At 51.5% G+C, this 18785-nt stretch overlaps 1 protein-coding gene across 4 annotated transcripts in view; it reads left to right on the top strand.

Annotated features, from left to right (window-relative positions):
- Positions 1 to 17817, top strand: part of MRPS6 (mitochondrial ribosomal protein S6) — a 67277-nt gene extending 49460 nt beyond the window's left edge. For all 4 annotated transcript variants that reach the window (XM_062205662.1, XM_062205652.1, XM_062205671.1 and 1 more), the window contains exons 2-3: positions 2915 to 3054; positions 17184 to 17817. In XM_062205662.1, coding sequence (XP_062061646.1) covers positions 2915 to 3054; positions 17184 to 17376 — 333 coding nt within the window. In that variant the 3' untranslated portion in view covers positions 17377 to 17817. The remainder of the gene's footprint in view (positions 1 to 2914; positions 3055 to 17183) is intronic.
- Positions 17818 to 18785: the final 968 nt, after the last annotated feature.

The following is an 18785-nucleotide window of genomic DNA, read 5'->3' as shown; positions in this document are numbered from 1 at the left end:
TGATGCAATGCCATGTCAAGAAACAGCTTCTTTAAGGAAATGAAATATCATCCTGCTGTTAATGATGAGGCTTCTGCTGAAATGTGGAAATGTTTTTGTGAACTAATGAAATGTGAGAATAATTTAGTCTCCATGTGCTTAAAACCGGTGTTTCGCACAGTCACGGGGAGAGGTTGCGGCAGGATTTTTACCTTGTTAGCATTCATTGGCAGAGATTCTGGCCTCTATTCTTAATTGCTTTCAGGAAGTTTCTGTTTTGTCATATGGTTGGTTAAATATATAAATAAACCTAACATTTCAGTGAGGACTTCTGCCATCCTTAGTAGGCTACAATAGGAAATGAAAGTAATTTTCTTTCTAAGCTAATACTTTATGCATGTATAACATTTTAGCAATATTTTTCAGAAAATTTGTAAAATGGGAGTATAGTAGATTTTCTGTGGATACGAGAATGCACACTGGGAACTTGTACCGCAGCTTTCTTTTCCTTTCACCAAATTTCACCGTTGCCCCCTGCACTGCGGACCTCGTCACGTGCACACATACACACACACACACACCCATGTCTGAGAACTGCCCCTTGTCTTCGCCCGCGTGTAGGGCCCCCTCCTGTGGCCCCCCTGCCCCTTTTCCTTTAGTCGCCAAATGATGTCTCTCAGAGGCCCAATTCCAAATCTTTAAACCTTCTTGGCTTTTTATTGGGGGGTGAAGATATGTCACAATAACACACTAGACCAAATCTGGCATGCAGTGGTTAGAGCAGTAAGTCATAGCTGTCAGCATTGTTGTTGTTAAGAAATCCTGCATTTCACCCTCTTCACGAGTCTGCTTCCCTTTAACTCCTGACTTTCCTAGGACACTGTTGGACTGGCTCCCCCGAGCCCTGGTGCTTCCTCTGTCCCACCAGCGCTGTGTGCCTCTGCCCATCTGCCTGCTGGCCCATCTTGCTCTGTGCCCGTGCAGCCACACACTGTGGCTTTTCTTTGTCTCCATCCTCTCCGCCTCGTCCGGGAGCCTGCCTGTTCCTTAGTGCCTGTGACAGTGCGGGCTCTGGGTTTTCCTTGTCCTGTTCCACTGCGTGCTCAAGCATCTGTTGTTGCTCTCTTTCCTTCTTGTGCTCACTCAGTGGTCTCACGTCTTGGGACTTCGGGTAGCTTCTATGCAGCTGTCTGTAGATGTGGATTTCCAATCCACCTGTTTTGAGTTCAAGGTTTACATCTTGAGAGGTCAACCTAGGGGAACTGTGGACATCATAGACTCAACATATCCTAAACTCTCTCTCTCTCTCTCTTTTTAAGATTTATGTATTTGAAAGGCAGAGAGAGAGGAGAGAGAGAGAGAGAGACATCTTCCATCTACTGATTCACTCCTCAAATAGCCACAACAGCCATGGCTGGGCCAGATTGAAGCCACGAGCCAGGAACTCCATCCAGGTCTTCCACATGGGTGGCAGGGGCCCAAGCACTTGGACTGTCTTGCGCTGCTTCCAGTCGTATTCGCAGGGAGCTGGATCAGAAGCCGCGTAGCAGGGATGCCAGCCAACACTGTGATGGGGGTGCAGGCATTACAAGCAGTGGCTTAACCTCTGCATCACAATGCCAGCCCCTCTTATTGTTCCCAGCAAGCTCCTTCAGCTGTTTCGAAAGATCTATTGATTTATTTGAAAGGTAGAGTTACAGAGAGAGAGAGAGAGAGAGAGAGAGAGAGGTCTTCAATCCACTCGTTCATTCCTCAAATGGCCGCAGTGGCTGGAGCTGGGCCAATCCGGAGCCAGGAGCTCCCTCCACATCGCCCACGTGGCTGGGGCCTGAGGACTTGAGCCTCTCCCAGTGCTTTTCCAGGCGCAGTAACAGGGAGCTCTGCAGCTGTCCTTCAGCTGCTCGTGACAGTGCCATCCTCCGACCACCAGACTCCGGTGCCGCCTTTTGCCATGTCTCACCCTCATTCTCCACGTGGCATTAGTTTTGAATCTTTAGGTTTACCTTGGTAAGATACGTTTTCTTCCAACATTTCTTGAGCACACATATGCGTAGCGAGAGACCAACATGTTTGAAGTCTTCTCTCTGGGTGCCGGGGCTTTCATATTGTTTGAAGTTTGTTGTTTACAGTGGGCCTTTATCACTTACACACGAGTACCTGCACTCACCAGCAGTCTGTCCCCGCCTTTCCTGGCCCGAGCTCCCCAAGACACTGGCTCTCTGCTCACTGGGCTCTGTCTTTGCCCCTTTCTGCGGTGCTTTGTTTGTTTGTTCTTTGTGTTTCCAGTCGTGACTCTCAGGGCTCCTCCCTTCAGAAAGTCTTTCTCCTCGCTGCCCTTGTTTCTGCCTTCCGTGGTCCCTCTGGTCTCTGACTCCTCCCCCGTTCTGCCTTCCGGGCCTCTCACGTGTGTGGCTGTGTGAAGCCTTTATTAGGTGGTGAGTCCGGTGGGGATGCAGGTTGCATTCTTTGCCCTTTTTAGTTATTGCCTCCCAATTTTTCTTGGGGCACAACCCCTTTTGCCACTGGCTGTGGTTTTGGGGGGTGGTCTGCTGAGGTGTCCTCCTGCAGGATGCTTTTGTCTGGACGTGGATTTTGATGGTGGGACACAGGGCTTGACCGTGGCGGCCACTGCTCAGCCTGACGAGGTGCCCTGAAGAAGCCACGTGGTAGTTCCTGCCTCATCGCTGGAGCTGCGCTGCTCCCTGACCTCTCCCTAGCCTGGCTTTTCCGCCTTCCCCCTGCATCTGTGAGCATTCTCATGTCTACCGTGAGTGTCTCCTTTGTGTTAGCCCACAGCACTTTCTGTTGCTTTTACCTGTGGCCCCTGCCAGCAGAGCTGTTGAGACGTTTGGACCTGATCAGGCTTGAACATTCTGGTTCCTATATCAAACCTGATTTTTTTTTCTTTCTCTTTAAAAACGCAAACAAAAACCAGCCCGAGACGGCTGCTGCCCTGAAACGTACGATCCAAGCCCTGATGGACAGAGGCGCTGTAGTGAGGAACTTGGAAAACCTGGGCGAGCGCGCACTTCCCTATAAGATCTTCACCCACAGCCAGCGACACACTCGAGGCGGGTAAGTTTCCATGATTGGCTCCAAAAAGAATGGTGTCTAATCCTAGAAGTTGGAATTGCACAGTCAGACCCCTGTCGTCCAGGTCCGTACCCTGGAATGTTACGGTGCAGGTGGGCTGCCGTCGCGCTTGCCCCTGAGTGTCAGTCGAGCACAAACCCAGGCCGCCCTGGGAGCAGCAGGCTGATCGTCAGCCCGAGCCCTGTTCTCCTCTGGCAGTTCTTCCCCTTTGCCTTTAAAGCACCTCTGTGAATAATGTGGGTGATGCGCCATCCGGGTACTCAGCGCATCCTTTGTGAGTACGTAGGTTGCAGCTCATAAGCAAAGTGTGCAGAGCCAGAGCCAGAGCCCGAGCCCTGCCTGCTCTGGGAATGACTTTCCTGTGATGGCATCTTTGCTCCCACGGCGTACAGCAGCCTCCTCAAGCACGTGCCAAAGACTTGGTTCCAATGGAAGAACTATTTCTGTAGAGGTTCCTTGAGAACAGTTAACAGGGTTGATTTGAAGCTTCTCTGATCACGAACGGTTCTCTTTTACACCTGTGGTCTCTGGGCTTCCTACTCGCCCAGTGGGAAAGTCTAGGAGTAGCAGACTGGCTCTGCTCTGGTTCTTGGTGGCATGAGGCCTGGAGCAAACAGTTAGCTCCCCTAATTCTGTCTGGCTGTGACCCCAAGTGAGTGTCCTTCCATCTGCAGAGTTGTGGGGATCAGACCTGTGGGTCTGGCCGTCCGTGTGCGGGTGCACGCGTGGGATGGGCCTTCGTGGACTCCCACCTCCAGTGCACCCTGCTGCCAAGGTGTGGAAATTTCCTCTTGGAATCGCTTCACCTTGTTTGGTGCTGGGGGTGAGCTTCTGGAGAGCACCTGGGAGGGAGTCTGCGGTGTTGCTAGGCAACAGGGTGGCTAGGCTCCTTCCAGGAGCATGGCAACAACAGGGGTGGGAAGTGTGTGAAGCATTTCTTTTTTAAACCTAACCACGAACGGGTCTGGCTTTGACAGCAGGGCTGTGAATCCTCTTCCCGTCTTGTTTAAAGAAGAGTGTGTAAGATCTGGCCAAGAATGATTAGCTGGGCTCTCGGGCAGAAGGCGCTGGCCAGGGAGAGGGGTCGGCCGCTTCACTGCTGTGGTGCTTGCCGTGTGCGCAGTAGGACTGCTCCCTTCTGCCCCTTTTCTGAGCAGAGGGTTTGACTTTGTCGAGGGCCGGCATGACCAGCGTCCTGGAAGGTGCACGGGTGATGAGTGCCTGGGTGATGCTGCCGCCGCTGGCCTGGGGCTCTCTGATTTTCAGGTGTGTGCAGTGCTGGGCTGTGTGTGGGTGTTGGGAGTTGCTGTTTCTCTATATGGATGGATTAAAGTCAGGTCCTGGAAGACTCGCCTGGAACTAAGAACTGCTGGCAGCACCAACCCAGAGCTCTGGATTTCTCAAAAGGTTCCTGGACACTAAGGACTGAGTTGCACTCACTTTGTTCCTGCCATTAAAAAAAAAAAGTGCTTCTGGTTTGTTCCTTTCAGATCCTCAGCAAAGGAAAGGCAGCATCTTAAAGTGTATTCCCTTGGTAGGGGCCTCAACAAGTTCACAGAAAATGGAATCAAGTGCTAAATATTTCGGTGCAAAAACATTTGTAGCTTTTTTGTAATTTGCCTTTTCCATGAACTTTTTGAAGAGCTCTCATGCGTGTCAGAGACAGACACAGAAAGGTGTTGGCCTGCTGCAGTGGGAGAGGTTTGTGTGTGTTTGAGATTTATTATGTGTTTATTTGAAAGGCAGAGTTTCACTCCCCAAGTGGCCACAACAGCTAGGGCTGGCCCAGGTCAAACCCAGGAGCCAGGTACTCATCTGGGTGTCCCACATAGGTGACAAGAACCCAAGTACTTGGGTCATTATCTGCTGCCTTCCAGGTACATTAACAGGAAGCTGGATGAGAAGCAGGGGCAGGGGTCAATCCCGGGCATGCCGGTACCGCAAATGGGTGTCCCGAGTGGCAGATTAACCTGCAGTGCCACAGTACCCAGCCCAGGGTTCATGTTTGAGCTTGTTTTTCTGCAGTGTTTCCTATTTGTTTAGCCCATTATGTTCCACCATATATATATGACACCCGTTAAGCTGAACAATAAATATACCACTTTTGGTAACTTCGAAATCAATATTACGTGGTTGAAAAAGTTGCAATATAGAGAACTGATCAAGGTGATGTTTTCCACTGATTTCTGCAGATGCCCCCCAACAACAGACAAACGAGGTGTGTGTGGTCTTTTAGAAGTGGGAAGCCTCGCAGGATCTGCTCCCTCCTGGAGGGCCCCCGCACACATCACATGTTTGCTGTTAGCTAGCAGTAGGTAGACACCCTTCAATAAGATCCTTTCATTTATCAGTTTTGTTTCATCATGTTACCGGTTTTGTAACCCCCATGAGTGTACTTTCCGGTGACGTGGGTCAATGAGGACCTGAGGGGCAGTGTGATGTGGTGTGAGCTGGTCACAGATTCAAAATCCAGTGGCGTGTCCAGTGTCTGCATTGTGGAGCTTAAGGCTCGTCTCTTGTTTTCTCAGCTTCGGCCAGGGCCCCGTGGTCACTAAACCCACCCATGCTTGCCCCAGGCATTTTGCCATTTGGCGAGTTCTTGACGTGCACTGCACAGGGCCAGAAAGGTGTTACAGGTTTTCTAAGGGGATTGCGGGCCAACGTGTGCTAGATGCTGGGAAGGCTCACTTTACGAAGCAGCAGAATGGGTGTGTCAGTGATGCATTTAGCATTCAGAATTCTGGCTCTTTCTGAGCAGCCCTGGAGGCCCTAACATGTATTTGTAATTTTGGTGAGGCACTGACTTGGGCCTTGGAACCACTCTTTAGCTAATGGAGTGACCTAGGTGCCCTTTGAGAATCCACATCCCACTGTGGGGTTACGCATTTATTGCTTGTGCATTTTACAGGAAGAAACCGTGTGCCCTGGGGTAGCTGTAGGTCTTAGAATAGTTCTTGGTCAGTGTCACGGTTCCAGGACTCAAACCGTTGTGGTCTAATCAGGGCCAGCAAAGAGGGACAAGTGGAGGTGCCCGGCACAGCAGGGCTAGCACGAGCCCAAGGCCGACAGCCAGCTGTCTCTGTCATGGTTACCTCCCAGCATATTGAGTGGCCGCCTCTACTTTTCATTCTCCCATCCTTTCCCAGAGCGCCCCGCTGTTACACACGTGCCTGTAGTGGTTGAAAGAGTGGGTCCAGAGTGCTCGGGGAGAAGAGACCTGCTGTAGGGTTATCCAGCAGGTCTTCTCAGAGCAATAGGGTAGACTTTGGAAGCGGTTCTTGGTGTTTATTATTATGTCAAGTTTATTACCAGTTAATGCTAAAGATAAAAATATAGTTATTCTATCCCAAATATTAATTTGGTCAGTCCCCACTTTAGAAGCAGGTTATGTTCCAGAAATTTGTGTGTAAGCCTGTTGTTTATAACTGAGAACCTACTTTCCTGTTGGAACAACTTGACGGTTGGTTCCCAGACCGGCCCACAGAAATGATCCCTGACGGTCAGTAGGATTGGATGAGCATCTGTGTACAGTAAGGGACCTCTTGAGACTTAAAAATACTCCTCTGTGCTCCACCTGGCAGCAGGGCGCGGCCTGGATCTGGGCACCCTCAGCAGGAATGGGGCCGACGTCTCAGACACCTGTCACTTTATCAGCGCTCTTTTCCCAGAGAGCTCCTGCTCAGGTTCCTTGTCTCCCAGGTGATGTGAGTTTAGGAGCAGAAAGGCATTGCTGTTCATCTGCTGGCCTGGGGGTTCTGGTCTCTTGGACCCGCGTTCCAGAAGGGGTCTTCCAGGGGCAGTGTCTGGAAACAAGTGGCGCATGACCCAGCCTGGGAACTTAGAGGGCCTGGCAGTCACTCCTGGCCCTGGGTTTGGTTTCGTCTGTTGATGATCTCCCTGTCTTGATGCCCTTGTCAGCTCTGTGGGAAAGGCAGAGCGGGAGTGGAAAATTCTTAGTGTATCCCTGGCGTCTGAAAGGGGAAGCTGTCCCACGTGCAGGAGGGAGCAGAGGAAGTAGATGCTCATTTAGACCCTTGCTGAAAAGGGGGAGACCCTGTACTGTAGGCTCAGAAGCCCTGCAGCCTCTGACTCCAATGCCGCACGCAGCCTGAGGCTCCTTTTCCACTAGATGGGGCTGGACTGAGTGCTTTCTGGTGCGCGAGGGAACTGCAGGAGAAGCTGCTCCGTGCCCAGCGTGTTGGGCTTGGCTTGTTGAAAGGCTGCCTCCAACTGCTCTTGCCTCTGGACTCACCAGGTCTGATTTCACTGCAGTGGCCCGGGTGCCATTGGCACGCCCGAGCGTAAGAACGCACGAGACGAGGGGTTCTTCCGCCCTTTTGGCCTCTTCTCCCCCCGGTCTCTCCTGCTTTAAAATTTGGATAGGGGTCAGCAGCAAAGACTTGCTGGCCTACATAGAAGATGCCCTCTATTTACGGGTAAGCAGAATGATAAAAATAACTGGCTCAGTGGAATTTTACTGCCCTGCTGCCCGACTGTCTGCAGCCTGCTCCGAGAGCCCCGGCACCCTCTCTGGAGGAGGCCGCGTCCGCCCGGCTCTCCTGCCAGCCCGCAGTGGGGGCTTTGGTGGGTTTCAAGGAGGGCTGCTGTGGCCTTGGAATGCCTTTGTGGCGGCAGTGCCCCTGCAGCAGGCTTCGTGTGCGTTAGAATGTACGAGACCCCACAGATAGCAAAAGAAATGGGGCTTTCCCGTACAGAGGGGGCCTGTTTCAAGGTGCTAATTCATCGCCGCAGCAAAGCCGGGATCTGGCGAGGTTTATCCGACAGTCTAGGAACTGGCATCCGCGCAGCTCTGTCTCCTGTCTTCTTAAACGCTCCAAGATGCTCCCTGGCTGCGCAGGCCTCCCCTCCCCCTCCCCACCCCCCACCTACCGGGAGCCACTGAAAGCTTCAGTGGAAATTTCCACTTGTCTGCTAGGGGGAAGGGGGAGGGTGCCTGAGAGAGAGACAAAGAATATAACTCAAATTCAAGCAAGCTCCTGGCGTGGAAAGCCTGTAAACACAGGGTTAAGACGAGAGTGAAATACAAAAAGCAATATGAGCTTTACATTTTAGGGCCGCTGTGTCTCCTCTCTGCACGCCTGGGGGGCAGGCGGCCGTGGAGGCTGGCAGCCCAGGCAGCCCAGGCAGGCAGTCCGCGCGCCCCGCGTGTGCTGGGTGAGACTCGAGTGGTGGTGGTGGGGGGCGGGCGTGACCCACAGGGGCAGGAGTGGCACGGGCGGTCCTGGGGCTTTCCGAATCTCCAGGAGGTTTCCATCATTGAGGTGCTGCACAAAGAAGTGTGAGGGACAGGTTCTGCTAGGAAGGAGCCCGCCATTGCTCCAGCTCTCCAACCCTGTCTGCCGTCAGAACACCTTTGCGTGGGGAACCTTTGCTGGTACCGCCTGGCCTTCTCTCTCAGCCTCAGTCGTCTCCTTTAATGTCTGCAGGGTTGGTGCACATGAAAGCTAAACACTTGTCGAGAAAAGACAGGCTCTCGGGTAGGGCAGCTATTAGCCCTGTGGGTGAAGGGATTCTCCGATCAGAGCGACGCCTTTCAGTGTAGACACCGCTGGGCTTTGTGGTCGAGGCAGTGGTGACGCCCTCGTCCACCCTGGGGCCTGGAGCACGTGGCTGAAGGTCCTGCGAGTGCGGTGATAATCAGATTCCAGGTAGTTGAGCTGGGCCTTGCCCAAGTGACCCGTCCACCCATTGATTCGATCGCTGAGCAGAGCGGGAAGCTGCGATTTAGAGAACTTAGACTGTCAGCCCTTGGGTATGTCTACAGTCAGTGCCGTCGTAATTCTGAGCCGTTCTAGCTTGAGCGAGCTTATGGTGAGGGTGGAGATAAAGAGTCCACGTGTGTGGGAACTTCAGGTCTTGGGTTTGGATCCTGCCCGGCTTGGTGAGGACAGGAAGCAGCACTGCACCTGTGGTGTGGCTGTGGAGCCCTCTCTGTCCTCTGTGCCTCAGGACCAGGAGGAAGGTAGGGCATAGGGCTCTCCGATTCCCGCGGGGACTCCGAGCGCCTCTCTGGCTCCTTCCTTGGCCTGTAGGCAGTGAGTGTGTGGAGTTCAAGCCCTTGTTCTTGTTTAAGGCGTCTCCCAGTCCTGTGCATGTCATAGGAGATGGAGCACTACAGCATCAGAAGCTGCCCACACCCACGCTCCAAGGAGGGGGTTTTCTAAGCTCCCCCATCTTCACGTTTAAAAGCGGACATGCAAGGCTATACCTGGTGCCCTCTCCCACGTTGTGGAGAGCCTCATTTTCATTCCGAAGGTCAGCGGTAGTCAGCCAAGCCCAGAAGCCAGAAGCGTGTGTCCGTGAGCGCCCCGTCAGTGACACAGACCCCTGCACCGTGGAGACTTGCTGAAGATGGGACGTCCCAGGTCTGCGCTCCACAGGAGCCCGGGCGGGACTCTCCCAACTCCCCAGGAGGATGAGGCTGTGTGTACCTCACCTTCTTAGCCTCCTCCTGAGGTTGGCCCACGGTAGATGCTCACTAACCGGTTACCAACATGCACCGGAAGCTGCAAGGACTCAGCCGAGGCCCTTCGCTGAGAAAGCCAGAGGGCCATGTGCCGGTGTGCTTGGGCCCCGCGGCGGCTGAAGGCCGCGCCTGTCCCAGCCTTCAGCTGGGTTCCCTCGTGCTGGGGGCAGGACAGTCCTGTTCCCTGCAGGGGAGGAGGTGAGAGGTCACCTTTCGGCCCAGAATGGTGCATGCAGGCAGATTGGCCTGTCCCTGAGCCACTGCCCCCTTGTCTGTTTTGGTGGAGGTTCCTCTTCATGGAAATTTCCACGACGTAATACGGAGCCATGGAGTGGAAGCAGGCTTTGTGCAGGGAGCCCCAGGCACAGATCACAGGGTGATAAGCATGAGATGATGGTCACAAGCTGTGCTTGTGGGCACAAACCCATTTGTACTTCAGCCAGTGCTCATGTTTGGGTTTGGTTGCTAACAGAGTTTCGCGGCTGGTGGGAGCAAGTCAGAGTGCTTGAGAGGTGAAAGGGGAGAGGGGCTTTGGCAGCCGTGGGGAGCCTCCCGGAGCCAAGCCACAGCCCAGGCTTGGGATTTGCAGCCCGTTACCCAGGACTTACTCCCTGAGAAGCCGCTGGAGTGCTGGGTTTTAGGTAGCATTTGCTGAGGGAGTCTAGGGTTTGCCTCCTCTTCTGGGGGCAAGATGGCGCCCTCCCTGGATCTGTTTCCACTTAGGCAGGGGATGGGCTGCATTGTCTTTGTGGTCCTTGGCAGCACTGACATTGTATGCTTCTGTAACCCATTTGGGCCCATGACTTCTCTTGTCCCAGACTCAAAAGACTACTCTGAGTCCTGGCCACGGCCACGCCGTAGCTGAGTGACGTTGGACTAATGGCTTAACCTCGCTGCGTCTGTCTGAACTGCATTGGATTGTAGGACTCCAAGGACTTGTGTAGGAAAGCGCTGTGCAAATGACTGGAGTGGTTGTTGCTGGCCCCCGGCCAGCACTCAGCACCTCTTCCTGCTCCTGCATTGCCGTGGTTACCACATGGAGTGCAGCTTCCACTTGCCTTGGTCTTCTTTCTCAGAAATGAAACGATGTGACAGTACGTTGCGGCCGAGTAGAGAGCCGTGTGGAGACACTTCTTGGGGACGGGCGCCTCCTGCTGCACCTCGTCTCTAGATTCCGCCCAGTCCCTCGGGCCGTGTGTGGGCCCCACGGCAGCCCTCGGAAGTGCTCCTTAAGCCCGTGATGCAATTGAGTCATGAGAAATGGGAGAAAGCAACATGTTTGAATGCATCAAGTGCTTGACTGTAAGGAAGGACAGCCTGGCCCCGGGATGGCAGGAGGCGCCTGTGCAGGGACTGGGGACACTCCCTGGGCGGGCTGCTGGGCACACAGCGTTCCAGGCCCCTGCTGGGCACCTCCCTCCAGATCGCCCTGTGTGCTCCATGGCTTTCCTCCAGCGCACCGCCCTGAGCTGCAGTGCCGTGGGCGAGAAGAAGACTTGCTGCTGGAAGTGAGACAAGGCCAAGAAAGAGGAAGGCGCTCGGAGAGAATGCACGCGTGTTCAGAAAGCAATGTGGTGGGGACGTTGGCACCTGCGGTGAGGCCGAAACTTGCCCGTGGGGGCTTGGAAGGACATTCTGACGAGTGCTGAGGCAGACGGCAGGATGGGAAGAGAAACGCTGGGACTCCAGTGGCTGAGGCTCCCTGCCCTGGCCGCCAGGGGATCCAAAGAGAGCTGCTGGGGGACAAGCAGAGTGAGTGGGCAGCGGCTCGGGGCGGTGAGGAGCAGGGAACTTGCGGTTGCTCACATGGCCTTTTAGGGTCTGTCCCAGTGCCTCGCCCTAGGCAGGTAATCAGTAATTCAGTGTGGAACACTGAGCACCTCAGAAGTTGGGTTATTGCAACCCTGTTTCCTGCTACGTCGAATAGAAATACGCGAGTGAAATGAGACCTTGGCACACTGGCCACGTTGGCGTGTGGCCTTCAGAGCAAGCCCAAACGGTGGTCTCGTCCGTGAGCTGGTAAACATGTCACTGCCTCAACAAGTTGGTGGGGTGCTGAAGTCTACAGCATTTTTGTTCGTTGCTCAGGGAAGCCTGGGAGTCGTCTTTGTCTGTAATTGCTCCCTATCGCCCTTACCCCATATAAGGCCATTCACCAAGTCCTGCCATCCAGCTTCCCAAATCCTGTTTTAAAGTCAGCAGCTTTATAGAGGTAGAATTGGCATACAATAAACCACACGTATTTAAAGTGCACAGTTTAATGAGGTGTGACGTATGCATGCACCCTGGATGTCGCCACAGCCAGGTTGTAAACATGGCATCGTCCCACAAGTGTTGTCCTGCGCCTCCTGCACCTGCCCTCCGCCTGTCCATTCCAAGCAACCGGGGATTTGCTGTCTTTCACTATGGTTTTTTTTTTTTTTTTATACTCTAGGATCTTAGAACCGGATGGTGTGCATTCTTGTCACTCTAGTCTCTTCAGTCAGCATGGTTATTTTAAAATGTATATGTCAAGGGTTTTAGCCCTTTTCTATTGCCAAGGGCTATGCCACTGTAAGCTTACCAGTCCACGTGCTGGTGGGTATTTGTGTTGCTAGGTTGAGACTCACAGGTGAAGCTGCTGTGAACAGTTGTGTACAAGTTGTTGTGTGTTTGTGCACGAGGTGTGGTGTGGACACACGCTCTGTTGTTTCTGAGCTAAGTGGCTGCAAATGGAATCACTTGACCGTGGTGGCAGGTGTATAGTTAACAGTTTAGGAAAGTGCCATACCTTCTTCAGAATGGCCGTGTCGGGTGCACTCCTGCTCGCAGTGTGTGAGTGCTCTCCACCCTCACCAGCATCAGGTGTGGTTTGTCTTGTCAGCTTCAGTCATCCTAGCGGTACCTCGTTGTGGTTCTAATCTGAACTCCTCTGTCGGTTAATGTGCTTCTGTGCCATTGTACACCTTCAGTGAAGTGTCTTTCAGATCTTACGCCCTAGATACAAATCTTTTTATCAAACATGTAATTGGCAGATCTTAGTGTGTGGCTTGTCTTTTTCGTTGAAGAGCAGTTTTTAATTTTGACTGATTTATCAAATTGTGAAAATTGTGGACTGTGCTGTTGGTGTTGTGTCTGAGGAATCCTTGCTTAACCCAAGGTCACAAGGCTTTTTCCTATGTTTTCTTCCAGAAGTTTCATAGATTTATGTTTTTCTAAATTTAAACTAAAAAAAGCTATTTGAGAGGCGGAGAGAGAGTGAGAAAGAAAGCTCCCATCTGCTGGTTCACTTGCCAAATGCCCACAGCTGTTGGGGCTGGGCTGGGTCAGGCTGAGGCCAGAACCAGGAATCCAATCCAGGTCTCCCACATGGGTGTCAGAACCTAGCTACTTGAGCCATCACATGTGCCTGCCACATGGGATCGGGGAGGTGGAGCCAGGCACTTGCACCATGGGACATGGGTGTCCTGACTGGCAGCTCCACCACTACAGATGCCTGCCCCTACTCGGGTTCTCACTGAGGTTACAGTGAGTACGTTTGTCAGTTAGGGGAGAGTTGACAGCTCAGTCATTTTGAGTTTCCCTCTCTTTGAACAAAGTATGTCTCTCCATTTATGGAAATTTTCTTTAATTTCTTTGACCAGTGTTTTGTAGTCGCTAGTGCACAAATCTTGTATACCTTTTGTCAGATTTATCCCTAAGCACCAGAGATTTCATTTTAATTTCAAGGTCTGGTTATTTGTTGCTAGTATATAGAAATACAGTTGGGTTTTGTGTATTGATTTGCCAGAGTCACTTGTTAGTTCTAGCATCTTTTAAAATAAATTCCTTCAGATTTTCTCTTATGTACAGCCATGTTATCTGCTAATGAAGACAGTTTTACTTCTTCCTTACTGGTCTGGATGCTTATTGTTTCTTTCTTTCTTTCTTTCTTTCTTTTTTTTTTTTGACAGGCAGAGTTAGACAGAGAGAGACAGAGAGAAAGGTCTTCCTTTCCGTTGGTTCACCCCCCAAATGGCTGCCACGGCCGGCGCACTGCGCCGATCTGAAGCCAGGAGCCATGTGCCTCCTCTTGGTCTCCCATGCGGGTGCAGGGCCCAAGGACCTGAGCCATCCTCCACTGCCTTCCCGGGCCACAGCAGAGAGCTGGACTGGAAGAGGAGCAGCTGGGACAGAATCAGCACCCCAACCGGGACTAGAACCCGGGGTGCCGGCACCGCAGGCGGAGGATTAGCCTAGTGAGCCACGTGCTGGCCAACTTATTGTTTCTTTTTTTGTCTTGTTACACTGTTAGAACCTCCAGTGCAATGTTTTTGATTTCTTTATTTTTTTCCCCCTAAGTTTATTTTTATTTGAAAGGCAGAGTTAGAGAGAGAGAGGCAGAGACAGAGAGATCCTTCACCTGCTTGTTCACTCCCCAGATGGCTGCAATGGCCAGAGCTGGACCCATCCAAAGCCAGGAGCCGGAGCTTCCTGCGGCTCCCCCATGTGAAGTGCTTGGGCCATCCTCCCCTGCTTTCCCAGGCGCACTGAGGGAGCTGGATTGGAAGTGGAGCAGTTGGGACTCAAACTGGCACCTATTTGAGGTGCTGGTGCTGCAGGTACACCACCTGCAGGTACGCCAGTCCCTCCGGTGCAGTGGTGAATGGAGGTGGTGACACTGCACATCCTAGTTTGTGCCCAGTCTTGAGGAAGGGCCTTTAGACTTTGACCAGCTGGTGAAATGCTGGTTGTGGGCTTTTCAGAGATGCCCTTTACAAGGCTAACAAGGCTCCTCTAGCCATAGTTTACTAATAGAGTTTTATCGTTTGTTAATATGATGAATTACATTGACTGGCTTTCAGGTGTTAACCAGTCTAGAATTTTGTGATAAGCTCTACTTGGTTATGATGTATTGCCCTTTTTATATATTATGTTTAGAATTTTTTTTGTTCACGAAGGATTTTTTTTCCTTGTAATATCTTTGGCTGATTTTGATATAGGGTGAAGTTGGCCTGATTGAACATGTTGAGATGTGTTGTCCTGATTTCTAGTTGAGTTTGTGTCAGTTTGGAAATTTTTCCCTTCAACATTTGGTTTAATTCACCAGTGAAGACAAGTGGTTTTTTTTTTCCCTCAGGGGTGGGAGTTGTTACTACAGATTTAATTTCTTTGTGGATGTAGGGCTTTCTGAGTTATCTATTTCATCTTGAGTTAGCTTTGGTAATTAGATACTATTCAAGGATCTAGAGTGTTTGATCTGAGCTGCCTCATTATCGCAGAGATTATTCATAATATTTCCTGCTATCCTTTTAATATTTGTAAAATCTATTGTTTGTTTCCCCTTTCTCATTCTCAGTGTTAGTAATTTGTGTCTTTTCTCTTTATTGATCAGTCTGCCGAGAGGTGTATCAGTTTTATTGATCTTCTCAATGAACTATATGGTTCCATTGATGATCTCTGTTTTTCTTTGTCCTGCTTTAGGGACTTACGCTCTTTTTCCAGGTTCTGGTTTCTTAAAGTAGAAGCAGAGGTTATTAATTTGAAGCTTTTTTGTTTTTCTTATATGTGTGTTTAGTGCTATAAATTTCCTACTCTGTGCTATTTGAGTGACTTTCCCCAAACTTTGATATGTTGTATTCATCTTTATTCAGTTCACGGCAATTTGTGATTCCCTTTTGATTTCTTCTCACCCATTGATCCCTTGTGTATTTAGATGTGTGTTTAGTTTCCAAGTATTTGAAGATTTTCTCAACATCTTTCTCTGACTTGAATCCCTTCAGATTTATTGTGAATTGTTTTATGGCCCAGAGCATGATTGGCCTTGTTAAATGTTCTAGGTGCACTGAGAAGAATGTGTGTGTCCCGCTGTTGTTGGGTGAGGGGTTCCCTAAATGTTAGCTGGATCCAGTTGGCTGATGTCGGTGTTCGTGTTTTCTGCATCCTTGCTGATTCTCCGTGGTCCCTGAGGGCGGGATGTTAGAAGTCTCTCGGTGGTAATTGTAGATTGTCTGTTTCTCTCCAGGTCTGTTGGTTCTTCTGCATGGTGAGACTCTGTTAGGTGGTGCACACACGCATGTGGGGTTGTGATGTCTTGGACCCCTCATTCTGTGTGTGCTTGTTCCTTTTTATCCCCGGTAATTTTCTTTTCTTTGCTCCGATGCCTGCTTTGTCTGACACTGCTGTAGCCCTTTGAGCTTTCTTCTGATTGGTGTTTTTGCTTTGCTATGCGCTTTCCTGTCCTTTGACTTTTAATTATTTGTTTACTTGAATGATTTTCCCACTAGACTTGGCGAAGAGTAAAATGGTCTCTGAGGAAATTTCCTGAGTATTGAACATTCTTCGTCGGGGCTTTGGTGAAACGCCATCCTTTTTCTGCTAACTGAATTTATCGAATTTTAATCTGGCCTTTCCTGCTTGCTGCGAGGACCCCCGTGTGCCAGCAGCTCTGCTCTCAGAGGTGTGCCTGGAGCTGTGCTGGGTCAGTCTGTTTAGGATGCTGGGGACAGCAGCCAAGTCCTGCTTCCTGCGCAGTGAAACAGGCAGTAAACAAATCCACGCTGTGCCCGTGGTGATAAAGTGCTGTGGGAAAAAAGTGAAGCCATCGAGGGCGGGAGATGGAGAGTGACGGGGGCAGGGGGAGGGCTGCCTTGGGCGCCGTGGTGGTGGAAGGCCTCTGTGAGAGGCTTGGCTTTGGAACAAGGGCATGATGGGATGCGAGGGAGAAGCTGCGTGGACTTCAGCAAAGAGCATTTCTGAGAGAGCAGCAAGTGCCACACCCAGGGTGGGGTTATGCTTGGGAGCACTGCGGAGAGTGTGGCCAGGACAAGGTCAAGTGCTGTCCAAGAGGCCAGCGCCACCAGCTAGAGCGTTGCAGAACCATGAGGTCCTGCCCCGAGGCTGGCGTGGTCTGGTTCACACGGTGCACGGAGGCATACCAGACCTGGGAGGAGGCGGGGGCGGGACGAGGGCACGGGTCTCCAGTGGGTGGCGGCTGGGGAGGCAGTGGTCCTGCTAAGACCCGTGGGCCCCCGTGGGTTGCCCGTGGCGTCGGTCTGGTCTGAGGAGAGGAGTGTTGCATTCTGGATCTGGCCCAGGCTCCGAGTAACTTCCTTCTCTTTCTTGTCAGGTCTTGAGCAGACAGTATTCTCTGAACCCCATGCCTTTCTGGACCCTTCCCTGGTTTGTGAAATGGGACTGATGGCATTTCCTGGGACTCCCAGGTGTATTGAGTCACGTGGAGTATCTTTGGAAACTCTGAAGACTATAAAATCTGTTTTCACCAAAAAGTCAACTGATAATTGGAAAATTTCAGTCTTTTTGATAGATTAGAAAATTCTGGCCTTGGACCCATAAATTTTACCGGAATTCTCCATACCTCCCACTGTATGTGATGTCCCTGTGCTTTTTGCGGCCATAAAGAGTTTGGGATCTGTGTTTTCACAGGAGTGCAGAGAACAAGGCCATAGGAGTGGGTGGTTGCCCAGAGGGTCACTGCGCTTGTGTTCTGCCCCGCGGCTGGCGGTGTCTGTTTTGACAAGGTTGTGCACGTGGTGGTGTGTAGTTGGTATGTGTCTGGGAAGAGCAAAATTAAAACATTGCCTACAACAGCTGAGTTGTTACGTTTCGGAATGCAGGCAATTCACACGTTTTTATTTTATTGCAGGTATTTCTTGGTGGATTTTTATGCACCAACAACTACTGTTGAAAGCATAAAGGAGTATTTGTCACGAGACACTGATGTGATTAGACCGAATGTTGTAAAACATCCTTTGACTAAGGAAGTACAACCATGTGAAGGAATTGTCCCTGTCCCACTCGAAGAGAAATTATACTCCACAAAGAGGAAGAAGAAGTGAGAAGATCCACCAGACTTCAGCCTTCTGTTTAACTCTCTCACATTGGAGCAGCCTAGGTGAACAGTTCACTAGCCTGGCCTTTGTCTAAGCATATGTGGCAGGTGCTGTTAGATTTTTTTTTTTTTTTTTCCCATGATGTTTTTCACTTTCAGTCCCTTTTGCTGCAAGATCTGGGGGACCTGCTCATTGAGGGCTGCTGTACAACCTGGCGCCAGCAGGTGAAGACTCTCCTGGATTTCATTGTCAGTAATGCCCCTTCTTCCTCAGTGTGGACTCTCCCCTTAACAACAGTAACTCCGTCTTTTAAGAGCAGAACACAAAACTGCCTTGGATGGTGAACAGGTCATTCAGACTGGGTAGCCATGTAAAAATGAACATTGAAGACCACTGTGTTACACGGGCAACCTCTGATGAGAGAAATAAACATGATTTTAAAAACCCTGGGACATGTGCCGTCTCTTCCCTTACCCAGTGCCGTGCGCTCCAATGGCCTTGCTGGCCATAAAGGCCTCACAGCACGTGGGGCTGCTGACCGACACTGGGGGAAGTGGGGTGGGAGCAGTGGGCGTCTCCTACAAATCAGCTTCCTGTTCTACCTCATGGTCGCTGTGGTGGGCTCAGCTCTCTGTGGGGGGAGCTGGGCTCTGGCATTGCGTCCTGACAGCCCCTGCCTCCTCCACTGTCCCTTGGCACTGGGCAGATGTCTCTGAGGAAGAAGCCACCTAGCAGTGGAATGGCTTTTTATCTTTCTAAAGATTGATTGACTGATTTGAAAAGCAGAGAGAGAGAATACACGTCCACTCTGGTGGTTCACTCCTCACACGGCTGCGATGTCTGGGGCTGGGACAGACTAAAGCCAGGCGCCCAGAACTTCATCTAGTCTCCCAAGTACTTGGGCCGTCACCTGCTGCCTTCCTGGGTATGTGAGCAGAGAGTTGGATCAGAAGCAGAGCAGCTGGGAATCAAACTGGTGCCCCAATACGGAATGCTGGCTTTGCAGGCCGTCTGACCCGATGTGTCACAACTCCAACCTCTGGGGTGGCTTTGGAGATGGGTGAGGATGAGGCTTTTTCCTAGAATAGTCAGTTGCACTCCCACCTCTGGCTCTTCTGGGCTGGTGAGCTGGAGAGACTGGAGCAGCCAGAGGGCGCCCTGTGCAGAGTCCATCTGTCACCTAAGCGGATGATAAAACTTCGGCCCCTGAGTGTTGGAGGGGGTGCCAGTCGCTAAGACTCTCGGGTTCTGTTGTTGATTTACGCAGTCAGGACGTCATGTAGCAGGAAGGGGTCCGGAGATCTGGCCCGTTAACCATGGCAAGGCTGAGGGATAGAGAGCTGTGCAGAAGATGCCCGCAGAGCCAGGAGGGGCCCGGTCTCCAGACTGCGGTTCGGTGCTCCCTCCCCCTGGGA

The sequence above is a fragment of the Lepus europaeus genome, chromosome 2 (genome assembly GCF_033115175.1).
Source record: "Lepus europaeus isolate LE1 chromosome 2, mLepTim1.pri, whole genome shotgun sequence".
Lineage (NCBI taxonomy): Eukaryota > Metazoa > Chordata > Mammalia > Lagomorpha > Leporidae > Lepus > Lepus europaeus.
Note: the sequence above shows the minus strand (reverse complement) of the source record. Positions and strands in the feature narration are given on the sequence as shown.